General features: G+C 42.4%; 1 protein-coding gene across 2 annotated transcripts; it reads left to right on the forward strand.

Moving 5' to 3' along the window:
• Positions 1–352: 352 nt before the first annotated feature.
• On the forward strand, positions 353–7,115 carry LOC123995384 (breast cancer metastasis-suppressor 1-like protein-A). 2 transcript variants are annotated; one of them, XM_046298949.1, is made up of 10 exons: positions 353–1,062; positions 1,305–1,395; positions 1,539–1,666; positions 2,479–2,558; positions 2,912–3,008; positions 5,187–5,276; positions 5,386–5,450; positions 5,530–5,578; positions 6,441–6,567; positions 6,807–7,115. In XM_046298949.1, the coding sequence occupies exons 1-9, from the start codon at positions 972–974 to the stop codon at positions 6,515–6,517; spliced, it is 768 nt and encodes a 255-aa protein (XP_046154905.1). In that variant the 5' UTR covers positions 353–971; the 3' UTR covers positions 6,518–6,567; positions 6,807–7,115. The 2 variants fall into 2 exon arrangements, with proteins under 2 accessions (XP_046154905.1, XP_046154906.1); XM_046298950.1 differs by having other exon boundaries at positions 421–1,062; positions 5,539–5,578.
• The last annotated feature ends 6,547 nt before the right edge of the window (positions 7,116–13,662 follow it).

Below are 13,662 nucleotides of genomic sequence, written 5' to 3' on the forward strand. Positions count from 1 at the left end.
CACTTAATAATGTTACCATATCTTGCATCACACATATATACTGTATTCTACACTATTCTACTGTATCTTAGTCCGTTCCGCTCTGACATCGCTCGTCCATATGTATATAGTCTAAATTCATTCCTACTAAGATTTATGTGTATTGGGTATATGTTGTGTCATTTCTTTTAGATATGACTTGTTAGATATCACTGCACTGTTGGAGCTAGAAGCACAAGCATTTCGCTACACCCGCAATAACATCTGCTAATCATGTGTATGTGACCAATTAAAATTTGATTTGATTTATTTTGACACCTGTATAAGATCGAGGAAAAGGTGGGGACAGGTTGGTCCTCAGGCCGCTAGAGAAGGGAGGTAAAAGTGTAGTCACAAGGCTGAGACTGTTACACACAAGTACATTGAAAGTGGTGGGGGAACATCCGGCTGGGAGGTGTGATCATTGTCAGGAGGTGATGGAGACAGTGGATGTTCTATTTCAGTGCCAGAAATATGTGAGAGAAAGGTAGCGATTGTTACTAGATTTGAGGAGTAATGGGGCTGAAGAGCCAGGATTAAGTGAACTGCTGAGACATCTTCAGGGGATGTCGTTTTTAATTATGTGTTTCGTTTCGTTTGGGAGACGAGATTATTGGGTAGAATAAAACCTTCACTGTCTCACCCGGTTGGTGGCGGTAATGCACCTTAAAGTTGGTTGCCAACCGCCATATAAAATCCACAGAAGAAGACTAATTTCTTCCCACTAGAAACGACAGACTGTGGTCTATTTTGGGTTAGTTATTTAAAAAATCGTCGTCCAGTTTCCGCTCTGTTTGAGCTATTAAGCTAACTAACAATCTAGTTAGTTATTTAGCCGTCTTCGTTTATATTGATAAAACTCTCTTATTTTGACACAATTTAGGTCGCCAACCTATCGTCAGTCATTTAATAAGTGCAAGCTCGCGAAAAGAAAGAAAGCAACCACGAAGAATATGGAGGTTGATTTCCCAGAGCAAGACGCCAGTAGCACGGACGAAGAAGACACTGTCAGCTCCTCTGTATCTGAAGATGGAGACAGCTCGGGTAAGGAATACAGTAAATGTAGCTAACTAGATTTAACTAGGTCAAATGCAGCTTGCTGTTATGCAGTTTCAAAATGTTTTACGTGTGTGTTAGTACAGTATGCATGGCGATTTTGGTTTATGGTCTCGTTATGACTAAAGTGATGCTGCTTGGCCATGTTGCTATAGTTGCTAGCTTGCTACTTCTACTTTGTTTACTGTGTTGGAGTTGTCTGACAGTTGACATGTTTATTTTGCCAACAGAGATGAACGACGAGGACTGCGAGAGGAGACGAGTGGAATGCATGGACGAGATGACTACCCTGGAGAAGCAATTCGGCGACTTGAAAGAACAGTAAATAAAATTGGCTACTTCGCAAATTGATTCAGTCTTACCCGATTGATTTCTTTCTGATCCATGTTTACGTTCAGCCAAGTCAACTAGCTACTGATGATGCTGCTATATTGACTCACCCCTGTCTATCCCGTTATGACTAGGCTGTACAAGGAGAGGCTCTGTCAGGTGGATATAAAGCTACAGGAGGTCATAGCAGCCTGTGCCCAAGAGTATCTGGAACCACTGGCCAACCTACAGGAGAATATGCAGATCAGAACTAAAGTGGGCGGTGAGTTTCCATGTCACTTTGCCGACACTAGATTGGATACTAACGTCACACTTTGCATTTTAACTTTAGTTGTGACAGGCGGCTGATGTCAACGTCAGAAAGATCATGGTTTTCTAACATTTTAGCTGTTTGTTCCTTAGATGACTTACCTCCTGGGTTCCTGGGTAGGCGACCTCCAAATATAACTAACAGACATTTGTTTATATACGTTGTCTATAGTCTCAGAAGGATCTATCATCGGCACCCACCAGGACAATCTAGAGCCCATCCTGGATAAGCGGATCCTCAGAAAAATGAGGCATATAGAAGCCAGCACGAGTCACTAGACACCCCCTCCACAGTACCTGGAGCATCACAGTGATATGGCCAAGACTAGACACCCCCTCCACAGTACCTGGAGCATCCAGTGATATGGCCAAGTACCTGGAGCATCAGAGCGCTATGGCCAAGACTAGACACCCCCTCCACAGTACCTGGAGCATCAGAGTGCTATGGCAGACAGATTTATTTTAGCCAGGTCTAAAGCATAATGTTTCCACTGATCCTTTTTAACACAAACACTTTTTATATTCATTGATGTGATGCTTGGAATGCCTGCATGTCCTTGTTGTGTTTTAATGGTGTGTTTATTGGTAATGTATGTGTTGGCTGGTGCAATAATATGTCCCCCCTGTGAAATTAATAAAGTACTATTGTATCTTATATACAATGTACTGTTACACTAGATATATGGCTCTGTTCTCAGTGAGGTCCAACCTTCTGAAGGGTGCCAAGACTAAAGAGATGTTTTCCTTGTCCTGTATCTTCTCTAGGGATCTACCAAGAGCTGTGTCTGGAGTCTGTGAAGAACAAGTATGACTGTGAGATCCAGGCTGCCTGCCAACACTGGGAGGTCAGGTCAATTCAATTAAATACGATACAACTTTATTGATCCCCAAGGGCCAATTGTTGGGCCAGTGAATAATGTGACCGTGATCAAACGTGGAATTAAATCATTGTCTCTGGCCCTGTCTGAGGTTTCGGGCTGTGGAAAGCAGTTGGTTTGAATCCTTGCTTTCCCTTGTCTAGTCACATATGGCTACCTCAAGGAATGAAGGTTGCATGGCAAACTACTGGACAATAACGTAGAATGCTTTGCAGTTATGCAATCAGCAAAGTTGCAATTTTGTATGTATTGGACCAGGGTCTCTCGCCATGGTTTTGGTAGTACTACAGTACTCATCCATGTTCTGTGTTTCCTCCCAGAGCGAGAAGCTGTTGCTGTTTGACACAGTGCACAGTGACTTAGAGGAGAAGATCAGACACCTGGAGGAGGACCGACACAGTATCGACATCACCTCAGGTACAGGAGGCTATAGCCCCGGGCTATATGCAATACTCTGATCCTGTTAACTACATACAGAGGACGATGAGGAAGGGCTATTGCTGTACAGTCGATATTAGTTGGAAATGACTTTAAAGCCTGTTAATCTAAGTAAATGCTATTACTGACACACCTGATTGAACTAAATGAAGGGCATTTAGGGTAGGTTGTTATATTTGGTAACACTTGCTTATTTTCCCTCGACTCCAACTACATTCAATTATTAATTATATTGAACCGATGAGGGTGGAGCTATGTCTACATAAGGGTGCCAATTCGAGACACACACAGAAGCTCTGACGAAGGCCTTGAGGTCAATACGTAACGCTTATTAAAGAGCAGTGATGCTATCAAGAGCTGTGGGTTTTCTTTTCTCATCTTGTTTGACTGAATTCAAAATGTATTAAATTTATATATTTTTTCTCTCACCCATCTACAAATGGTATCCCATAATGACAAAGTTAATTATATTATTCACACCCCTGAGTCAGTACTTTGTAGAAGCACCTTTGGCAGTGATTACAGCTGTGAGTCTTTCTGGGTAAGTCTCTCTGAGTGATTACAGTTGTGAGTCTTTCTGGGTAAGTCTCTCAGAGCTTTCCTCTCTTGGATTGTGCAACATTTGCCCATTTATTATTTTCTAAATTCTTCAAGCTCTGTTAAATTGGTTGTTGATCATTGCTAGACAACCATTTTCAGATCTTGCCATAGATTTTCAAGCAGATTTATGTCAAAACTAACGTGGCAACTCAGGAACATTCACGGTCTTCTTGGTAAGCAACTCCAGTGTAGATTTGGCCTTGTGTTTTAGGTTATTGTCCTGCTGAAAGGTGAATTCATCTCCCAGTGTCTGGTGGACAGCAGACTGAACCAGGTTTTCCTCTAGGATTTAGTCTATGCTTAGCTTCGTTCCATTTCTTTGTTTTATCCTGATAAAGCCCCTGTCATTAGTGATTAATAGCATACCCATAATAGGATGTAGCAACCAGTATGCTTGAAAATATAGAGAGACTCAGTAATTTGTTGTGTTGGATTTGCCCCAAACATAACACTATTTATTCAGGACAAAAAGTTATTTGCTTTGCCACATTTTTTGCAGTTTTACTTTAGTGCCTTGTTGCAAACAGGATGCATGTTTTAGAATATTTGTATTGTGTACAGGCTTCCTTTTCACTCTGTCAATTAGGTTAGTATTGTGGCATGACTAGAGGTGTCACTATAGACCTGGGTTCGATTTTGGGCTGAATCACAACTGGCCGTGATCGCGAGTCCCATAGGGCGGTGCACAGTTGGCCCAGCGTTGGCCGGGGTAGCCTGTCATTCATTGGAAATAAGAATTTGCTCTTGACTGACTTGCCTAGTTAAATAAAATAAAAATCTGTTTTAAAGTCCCCATTGGCCTCATGGTGAAATCCCTGAGCATTTTCCTTCCTCTCCAGTAATTGAGTTAGGAAGGACGCCTGTATCTTTGTAGTGACTGGGTTTATCAATACACCTAAAGTGTAATTAATAACTTCACAATGCTCAAAAGGAAATTCAATGTCTACTTTTTATTTTTACCCATCTACCAATAGGGGCCATTCTTTAAGAGTCATTGGAAAACCTCCCTGATATTTGTGGTTGAATCAGGGCTTGAAATTCACTGCTCAACTGAGGGACCTTACAATTATCTGTGTGTGGGGTACAGAGATGAGGTAGTCATTCAAAAATAATGTTAAATATTATTGTTGTACACCGAGTGAGTCCATGCAACTTATTATGTGACTTGTTAAGCAGATTTGTACTCCTGAACTACTGTCTTGCTATTAACCAAGGGGTTGAATACTTATTGCCTTAAGACATTTCAGCTTTTCATTTTTAACTGATTTGTAAAAATGTCTAAACATAATTTCACTTTGACGTGTGTGTGTGTGTGTGTGTGTGTGTGTGTGTGTGTGTGTGTGTGTGTGTGTGTGTGTGTGTGTGTGTGTGTGTGTGTGTGTGTGTGTGTGTGTGTGTGTGTGTGTGTGTGCCAGCCAGTGGCCAAAATTCTCAATTATAAAAAAAAAATCCTGTTGTATCATAATGTAGAAAAAGTCAAGGGGTGGAAACATATTCTGAAGGCACTAACTGTCTTGAGTGGCTTTGCGCTCTTCTTGCTCTGTCTCTGCATTCCAGAACTGTGGAACGATGGTTTACGTTCACGGAAGAACAAGACGAAGGATCCCTTCTGCCCTGTCAAGAAAAAGAAGCCTGTTGTTGTCTCAGATATCCTTTCTGTCTACCCGTCTTACTCTATCGATGTTGTATTAGATACAGATACGGTCAGTGCTAATATCAATAAAGAACTTGAGCTTTTTGCTTAACTCTTTCCCACGTCCATATATTGTTTACATGTTGCAAGACCTCGATGTACTTGAAGACTGGACAGCAATAAGAAAGGTATTTGAGTTAACCAAATGTAAGTCTTTGTTGTCATTTTGTTAGGTTTGGAATTTAACTTTTCAATCTTGTTCTGTATGCACCACAGGCGGAGGTGACATTAGGGTCACACAGGGTCAAGGTTGATGGTAAGAATCTCAGATTTATGTCTTTCATTTGTTACAGTATCTGGTCCCACATTATATTAAGAGCAGGGATGAAAGTAGATTCAATTTGTTTTACCTGACCGGTAAACAATTGTTGGGAAAATGACTTGTCATGCACAAAGTAGATGTCCTAACCGACTTGCCAAAACCTATAGTTTGTTAATGAATAAGACATTTTATATATATATCACGTCCTGACCATAAAAAGTATTTTTTCTATGGTGGAGTAAGTCAGGGTGCGACTGGGGGGGGGGGGGGGGTGTTCTAGTTTATTATTTCTATGTGTATTCTATGTTTTCTATTTCTTTGTTGGCCTGGTATGGTTCCCAATCAGAGGAAGCTGTCTATCGTTGTCTCTGATTGGGGATCATACTTAGGCAGCCTTTTCCCACCTGTTGTTTGTGGGATCTTGTTTTTGTGTTGTTGTTTTTGAGCCCTACAAGGCTGTACGTTCGTTTTGTTTGTTACTCTTTATTGCTTTGTTGCTGGTTCACATTTAAAATAAATGATGATGAACCCAAACCACGCTGCGCTTTGTTTTAAGTCCATTTGCCAGTGTTTCATGTAGGTGACATGATGTAATGCTAAATAATAGTGTAGCAGCATACAGTTTCTTTGGCGTCTTTGTTAATTATTGTTCACCCGGTATGGCGTAGCCCCACCCGGTATGGCGTAGCCCCACCCGGTATGGCGTAGCCCCACCCGGATCGTACCAGCTTAGTTTCACTCCTTATTTAAGACTTTCTGAATGTATGTATTTAGATGGTGTGGGTATATGTTAATACATAGTGCTAACAACTGTTGTACCTTCGTTATGACTTGTTTGTGCTGTGTGTGTGTGTAGTCCCTACCAAGGCGGACAGACACCACCATGTGGCGAGGTCAGAGGAGGGCAGACTGTTCTATGACAGCCAGTGGTAGTGCAGAGGCCAGGCCTTCTGTATCAACAAGAAGGACCAACACACTACCAGGTGTGTGTCTTGGTGTCTGTGTAGGAAATGTATGTTTTCAAATGGTGTGTGTGTTTCTGTATGTATATTTGCATGTGGCGCATTTGAGTGTGGGAGCATGATCTTGTGTGGATACACTGTTGTCGTTCATACACTAGATGCAGGTGTTGCTGTAAGTGAATTGGTGTAAAGAGGCATATAGGTGTATGTAATGTAAATTAATATATTTTATTATCCAATCCTCTTCCGTCTCCGCACAGCGCCATAATAACCACCATAAACCATGACGAGGTGTGGTTCAAACAGCCTGACAAGTCCAAACTCTACGTCTCTCAGCTGCAGGAAGGCAAATACACCATCAAACACTCCTAATGTCCCTCACAGCCTGCTGTACTCTTTCACCCTGGATAACAGATGAACTCCACTGCCATAATGTCCTCTCCTTTATGTCAGTGGACTTAACCAAGCTCCTTTAATTTTTTTATTTAATTTTACCTTTATTTAACCAGGCAAGTCAGTTAAGAACAGGGTAGAGGGGCATGGGCTGGAGGGAGGTGGAGAGAAGGGGGGGAAAGTGTGTCACCTCAATACAGAGAGCTTTGATTAGTGTAAAGGATGAGCTAAAATAGAGCCAGGGAGTTTTTATTTTATTTTTACCTTTATTTAACCAGGCAAGTCAGTTAAGAACACATTCTTATTTTCAATGACGGCCTGGGAATAGTGGGTTAACTGCTTGTTCAGGGGCAGAACGACAGATTTGTACCTTGTCAGCTCGGGGGTTTGAACTCGCAACCTTCCGGTTACTAGTCCAACGCTCTAACCACTAGGCTACCCATCCTCTCCTGGAGAGCTACAGGTCAGAATGTGTAGGGTCAGTGACTGACTAATGCTCTTTGTATGTTAATATGATCTGCGAGGCCAACAAGTGTCATTCCTTCTCTAAACTGGAAACGAGAGAAGCGAAATTCTGGTTGTAAAGGAGGAGTGGAGTTGTAGTGGATCTTTAGTGTATTTTACCCCCCTTCCCACTAATGACTTGTTTCATCGCTGCAACTCCCTAACGGGCTCAGGAGAGGCGAAGGTAAATTCCGAAACATGACTCGCCAAGCCGCACTCCGTAACACCCGCCAGCTTAACCCGGAAGCCCGCAGCACCAATGTGTCGTAGAAAACACTGTTCAACTGGCGACTAGGGTCAGCCTGCAGTCACCTGGACAGCCACAAGGAGCTGCTAGAGCGCGATGGGCCAAGTAAAGCAACCCCCCCCGCAATGCAGTGCCTTAGACCGCTGCGCCACTCGGGAGGCCCCATAGTGTGCCTTTTTTTTTAACAAGGTGATGCCTACAGTCTTGAACTAACCCTGCTCTTCTGGCCGGTGAGAACAGGACGAGGATCAAGTCAAGGACAATTGGTTGTGACTGGATGGCTGGCTAAACCCTGGCCCTAGTGATGTGTTTCCTTCACTGTGAGACCCCCACCTCTTGTAGTATTCCATTTCTAGTCATCTTTCATGTCTCTGTTACTATTCTGATAAGGATACACCGCTCTCGCTTTTTCTGTCTTCCTGCCCTCCTCAAGGGGACATGATACCATTTTCACCTAACCAATGCTGTCAGATGTGTTAAGGAAGGAAGGAAGGAAGTTAACTGTATTTTAGCATGGCCAAGGTCAGTAGAGATGTGTCAATGTCTGGTTGTTGTACAATCACGTCCATGTAATCCCAGTCTTTTACACATTATTGCATATTTTGGGAAAGCATTTGTTTGTCTGTGTATAAAGTACCACCTGCCAACAGTTTTTTACATCTTAAGGATCCTCAACATATAATGAATTGTGTAGATGTTACATGCTGTATATAATGGGAGCATCTGCTGGTTTTTTTTTCGCAGCCTATGAAGAATTCTACTTATGCCCGTCTGAGTACGACCAGACCAAATGTTTCACTGCCATCAGTTGAACAGTAGTCCTGTTGCCTTGAGGTTTTATTTGTAAAGTTGTTTTATTTGCGCTCCGTCTACACTTCATTGTCATGTTATGCGGGAGGAAAATCTGAATAAAATGTCAGTCACAATTCATGTACAGCAAATAAAATATTTAATTTTGAAGTAAACTTGTCATTTGCCTTAGTTTGTGAAGATTGTAGAACCTTGATGCAATCCTATAGGGGGGAAAAATGGATTTATAGCCATTGATTAATGTGAAATAGTCTGGATGGAATAAAGGCCATATCATAATTCCTTTTTACGTTGTCCGTAGTCAGTAAAGCTGACAGCATGTCTAGTGATGGCTAAATCAACCTGCTCAGCACAAGCCATTCCTTCCTGCTCTCTGTTGAGTCCTAGAACAAATGATGTGAAATGATACAGCGTATTACCTCTCATTGCTTAGCAGGTTCCATAGTGGATTTAACCTGTATACACAACCCAACCCCAAATCACTAGATATAATCTATATACCTCCGTTATAGAGGCAAAACTGCCTGGCAATGCTGAACCCAAAGTCAATCCCAAGGTTTAGTCCAATGTTAACCCCTGCCCCCCCCTTCATATGCTCAGCGTGGCTTTATAATGGCCAGAGTCTGCTCTGCTGTTCAACTGCTTAGCCAGGGTTTTCTGCCAGAGGGGAACTCAATAGATTAACACTGTATTGGGATCGATGCAGGATCCACTCATATCTCACTTATCCCCCTCTGTCCATTCTCTACCATTCCATTCTCTACCATTCCATTCTCTGTCCATTCCATTCTCTGTCCATTCTCTACCATTCCATTCTCTGTCCATTCTCTACCTGTCCATTCTCTACCATTCCATTCTCTGTCCATTCTCTACCATTCCATTCTCTGTCCATTCTCTACCATTCCATTCTCTGTCCATTCTCTACCATTCCATTCTCTGTCCATTCTCTACCATTCCATTCTCTGTCCATTCTCTACCATTCCATTCTCTGTCCATTCTCTACCATTCCATTCTCTGTCCATTCTCCACCATTCCATTCTCTGTCCATTCTCTACCATTCCATTCTCTGTCCATTCTCTTCCATTCCATTCCATTCTCTGTCCATTCCATTCTCTACCATTCCATTCTCTGTCCATTCTCTACCATTCCATTCTCTGTCCATTCTCTACCATTCCATTCTCTGTCTTCTCTACCATTCCATTCTCTACCATTCCATTCTCTGTCCATTCTCTACCTGTCCATTCTCTACCATTCCATTCTCTGTCCATTCTCTTCCATTCCATTCCATTCTCTGTCCATTCCATTCTCTACCATTCCATTCTCTGTCCATTCTCTACCATTCCATTCTCTGTCCATTCTCTACCATTCCATTCTCTGTCTTCTCTACCATTCCATTCTCTACCATTCCATTCTCTGTCCATTCTCTACCTGTCCATTCTCTACCATTCCATTCTCTACCATTCCATTCTCTGTCCATTCCATTCTCTGTCCATTCTCTACCATTCCATTCTCTGTCCATTCTCTACCATTCCATTCTCTGTCCATTCCATTCTCTGTCCATTCTCTACCATTCCATTCTCTGTCCATTCTCTACCATTCCATTCTCTGTCCATTCTCTACCATTCCATCCTCTGTCCATTCTCTACCATTCCATCCTCTGTCCATTCTCTACCATTCCATCCTCTGTCCATTCTCTACCATTCCATCCTCTGTCCATTCTCTACCATTCCATTCTGTCCATTCTCTACCATTCCATTCTGTCCATTCTCTACCATTCCATTCTCTGTCCATTCTCTACCATTCCATTCTCTGTCCATTCTCTACCATTCCATTCTCTGTCTATTCTCTACCATTCCATTCTCTGTCTATTCTCTACCATTCCATTCTCTGTCCATTCCATTCTCTGTCCATTCCATTCTCTGTCCATTCCATTCTCTGTCCATTCTCTACCATTCCATTCTCTGTCCATTCTCTACCATTCCATTCTCTGTCCATTCTCTACCATTCCATTCTCTGTCCATTCTCTACCATTCCATTCTGTCCATTCTCTACCATTCCATTCTCTGTCCATTCCATTCTCTGTCCATTCCATTCTCTGTCCATTCCATTCTCTGTCCATTCTCTACCATTCCATTCTCTGTCCATTCTCTACCATTCCATTCTCTACCATTCCATCCTCTGTCCATTCTCTACCATTACATTCTCGTCCATTCCATTCTCTGTCCATTCTCTTCCATTCCATTCCATTCTCTGTCCATTCTCTACCATTCCATTCTCGTCCATTCCATTCTCTGTCCATTCTCTCCATTCTCTGTCTATTCTCTACCATTCCATTCTCTGTCCATTCCATTCTCTGTCCATTCCATTCTCTGTCCATTCCATTCTCTGTCCATTCCATTCTCTGTCCATTCTCTACCATTCCATTCTCTGTCCATTCTCTACCATTCCATTCTCTGTCCATTCCATTCTCTGTCCATTCCATTCTCTGTCCATTCCATTCTCTGTCCATTCCATTCTCTGTCCATTCCATTCTCTGTCCATTCTCTACCATTCCATTCTCTGTCCATTCTCTACCATTCCATTCTCTACCATTCCATCCTCTGTCCATTCTCTACCATTCCATTCTCTGTCCATTCTCTACCATTCCATTCTCTGTCCATTCTCTACCATTCCATTCTCTGTCCATTCCATTCTCTGTCCATTCCATTCTCTGTCCATTCCATTCTCTGTCCATTCCATTCTCTGTCCATTCCATTCTCTGTCCATTCTCTACCATTCCATTCTCTGTCCATTCTCTACCATTCCATTCTCTACCATTCCATCCTCTGTCCATTCTCTACCATTACATTCTCGTCCATTACATTCTCTGTCCATTCTCTTCCATTCCATTCCATTCTCTGTCCATTCTCTACCATTCCATTCTCGTCCATTCCATTCTCTGTCCGTTCTCTACCATTCCATTCTCTACCTGTCCATTCTCATCCATTCCATTCTCTGTCCATTCTCGTCCATTCCATTCTCTGTCCATTCTCTTCCATTCCATTCTCTGTCCATTCTCGTCCATTCCATTCTCTGTCCATTCTCTTCCATTCCATTCTCTGTCCATTCTCTACCTGTCCATTCTCTGTCCATTCTCTTCCATTCCATTCCATTCTCTGTCCATTCCATTCTCTACCATTCCATTCTCTGTCCATTCTCTACCATTCCATTCTCTGTCCATTCTCTACCATTCCATTCTCTGTCTTCTCTACCATTCCATTCTCTACCATTCCATTCTCTGTCCATTCTCTACCTGTCCATTCTCTACCATTCCATTCTCTACCATTCCATTCTCTGTCCATTCCATTCTCTGTCCATTCTCTACCATTCCATTCTCTGTCCATTCTCTACCATTCCATTCTCTGTCCATTCCATTCTCTGTCCATTCTCTACCATTCCATTCTCTGTCCATTCTCTACCATTCCATTCTCTGTCCATTCTCTACCATTCCATCCTCTGTCCATTCTCTACCATTCCATCCTCTGTCCATTCTCTACCATTCCATCCTCTGTCCATTCTCTACCATTCCATCCTCTGTCCATTCTCTACCATTCCATTCTGTCCATTCTCTACCATTCCATTCTGTCCATTCTCTACCATTCCATTCTCTGTCCATTCTCTACCATTCCATTCTCTGTCCATTCTCTACCATTCCATTCTCTGTCTATTCTCTACCATTCCATTCTCTGTCCATTCCATTCTCTGTCCATTCCATTCTCTGTCCATTCCATTCTCTGTCCATTCTCTACCATTCCATTCTCTGTCCATTCTCTACCATTCCATTCTCTGTCCATTCTCTACCATTCCATTCTCTGTCCATTCTCTACCATTCCATTCTGTCCATTCTCTACCATTCCATTCTCTGTCCATTCCATTCTCTGTCCATTCCATTCTCTGTCCATTCCATTCTCTGTCCATTCTCTACCATTCCATTCTCTGTCCATTCTCTACCATTCCATTCTCTACCATTCCATCCTCTGTCCATTCTCTACCATTCCATTCTCTGTCCATTCTCTACCATTACATTCTCGTCCATTCCATTCTCTGTCCATTCTCTTCCATTCCATTCCATTCTCTGTCCATTCTCTACCATTCCATTCTCGTCCATTCCATTCTCTGTCCATTCTCTCCATTCTCTGTCTATTCTCTACCATTCCATTCTCTGTCCATTCCATTCTCTGTCCATTCCATTCTCTGTCCATTCCATTCTCTGTCCATTCCATTCTCTGTCCATTCTCTACCATTCCATTCTCTGTCCATTCTCTACCATTCCATTCTCTGTCCATTCCATTCTCTGTCCATTCCATTCTCTGTCCATTCCATTCTCTGTCCATTCCATTCTCTGTCCATTCCATTCTCTGTCCATTCTCTACCATTCCATTCTCTGTCCATTCTCTACCATTCCATTCTCTACCATTCCATCCTCTGTCCATTCTCTACCATTCCATTCTCTGTCCATTCTCTACCATTCCATTCTCTGTCCATTCTCTACCATTCCATTCTCTGTCCATTCCATTCTCTGTCCATTCCATTCTCTGTCCATTCCATTCTCTGTCCATTCCATTCTCTGTCCATTCCATTCTCTGTCCATTCTCTACCATTCCATTCTCTGTCCATTCTCTACCATTCCATTCTCTACCATTCCATCCTCTGTCCATTCTCTACCATTACATTCTCGTCCATTACATTCTCTGTCCATTCTCTTCCATTCCATTCCATTCTCTGTCCATTCTCTACCATTCCATTCTCGTCCATTCCATTCTCTGTCCGTTCTCTACCATTCCATTCTCTACCTGTCCATTCTCATCCATTCCATTCTCTGTCCATTCTCGTCCATTCCATTCTCTGTCCATTCTCTTCCATTCCATTCTCTGTCCATTCTCGTCCATTCCATTCTCTGTCCATTCTCTTCCATTCCATTCTCTGTCCATTCTCTACCTGTCCATTCTCTGTCCATTCTCGTCCATTCCATTCTCTGTCCATTCTCTTCCATTCCATTCTCTGTCCATTCTCTACCATTCCATTCTCTGTCCATTCTCTACCATTCCATTCTCTGTCCATTCTCTACCATTCCATTCTCTACCATTCCATTCTGTCCATTCTCTACCATTCCATTCTCTGTC

Source organism: Oncorhynchus gorbuscha, linkage group LG14 (genome assembly GCF_021184085.1).
Source record: "Oncorhynchus gorbuscha isolate QuinsamMale2020 ecotype Even-year linkage group LG14, OgorEven_v1.0, whole genome shotgun sequence".
Lineage (NCBI taxonomy): Eukaryota > Metazoa > Chordata > Actinopteri > Salmoniformes > Salmonidae > Oncorhynchus > Oncorhynchus gorbuscha.

Bases quoted from the DNA above. Each gene is read 5' to 3' on its own strand.
- LOC123995384 (XM_046298949.1), top strand. From the start codon at position 972: ATGGAGGTTGATTTCCCAGAGCAAGACGCCAGTAGCACGGACGAAGAA. The intron at 1,667-2,478 runs GTGAGTTTCCAT...TATCTTCTCTAG, and splicing joins GATCAGAACTAAAGTGGGCG to GGATCTACCAAGAGCTGTGT. The intron at 3,009-5,186 runs GTACAGGAGGCT...TCTGCATTCCAG, and splicing joins CAGTATCGACATCACCTCAG to AACTGTGGAACGATGGTTTA.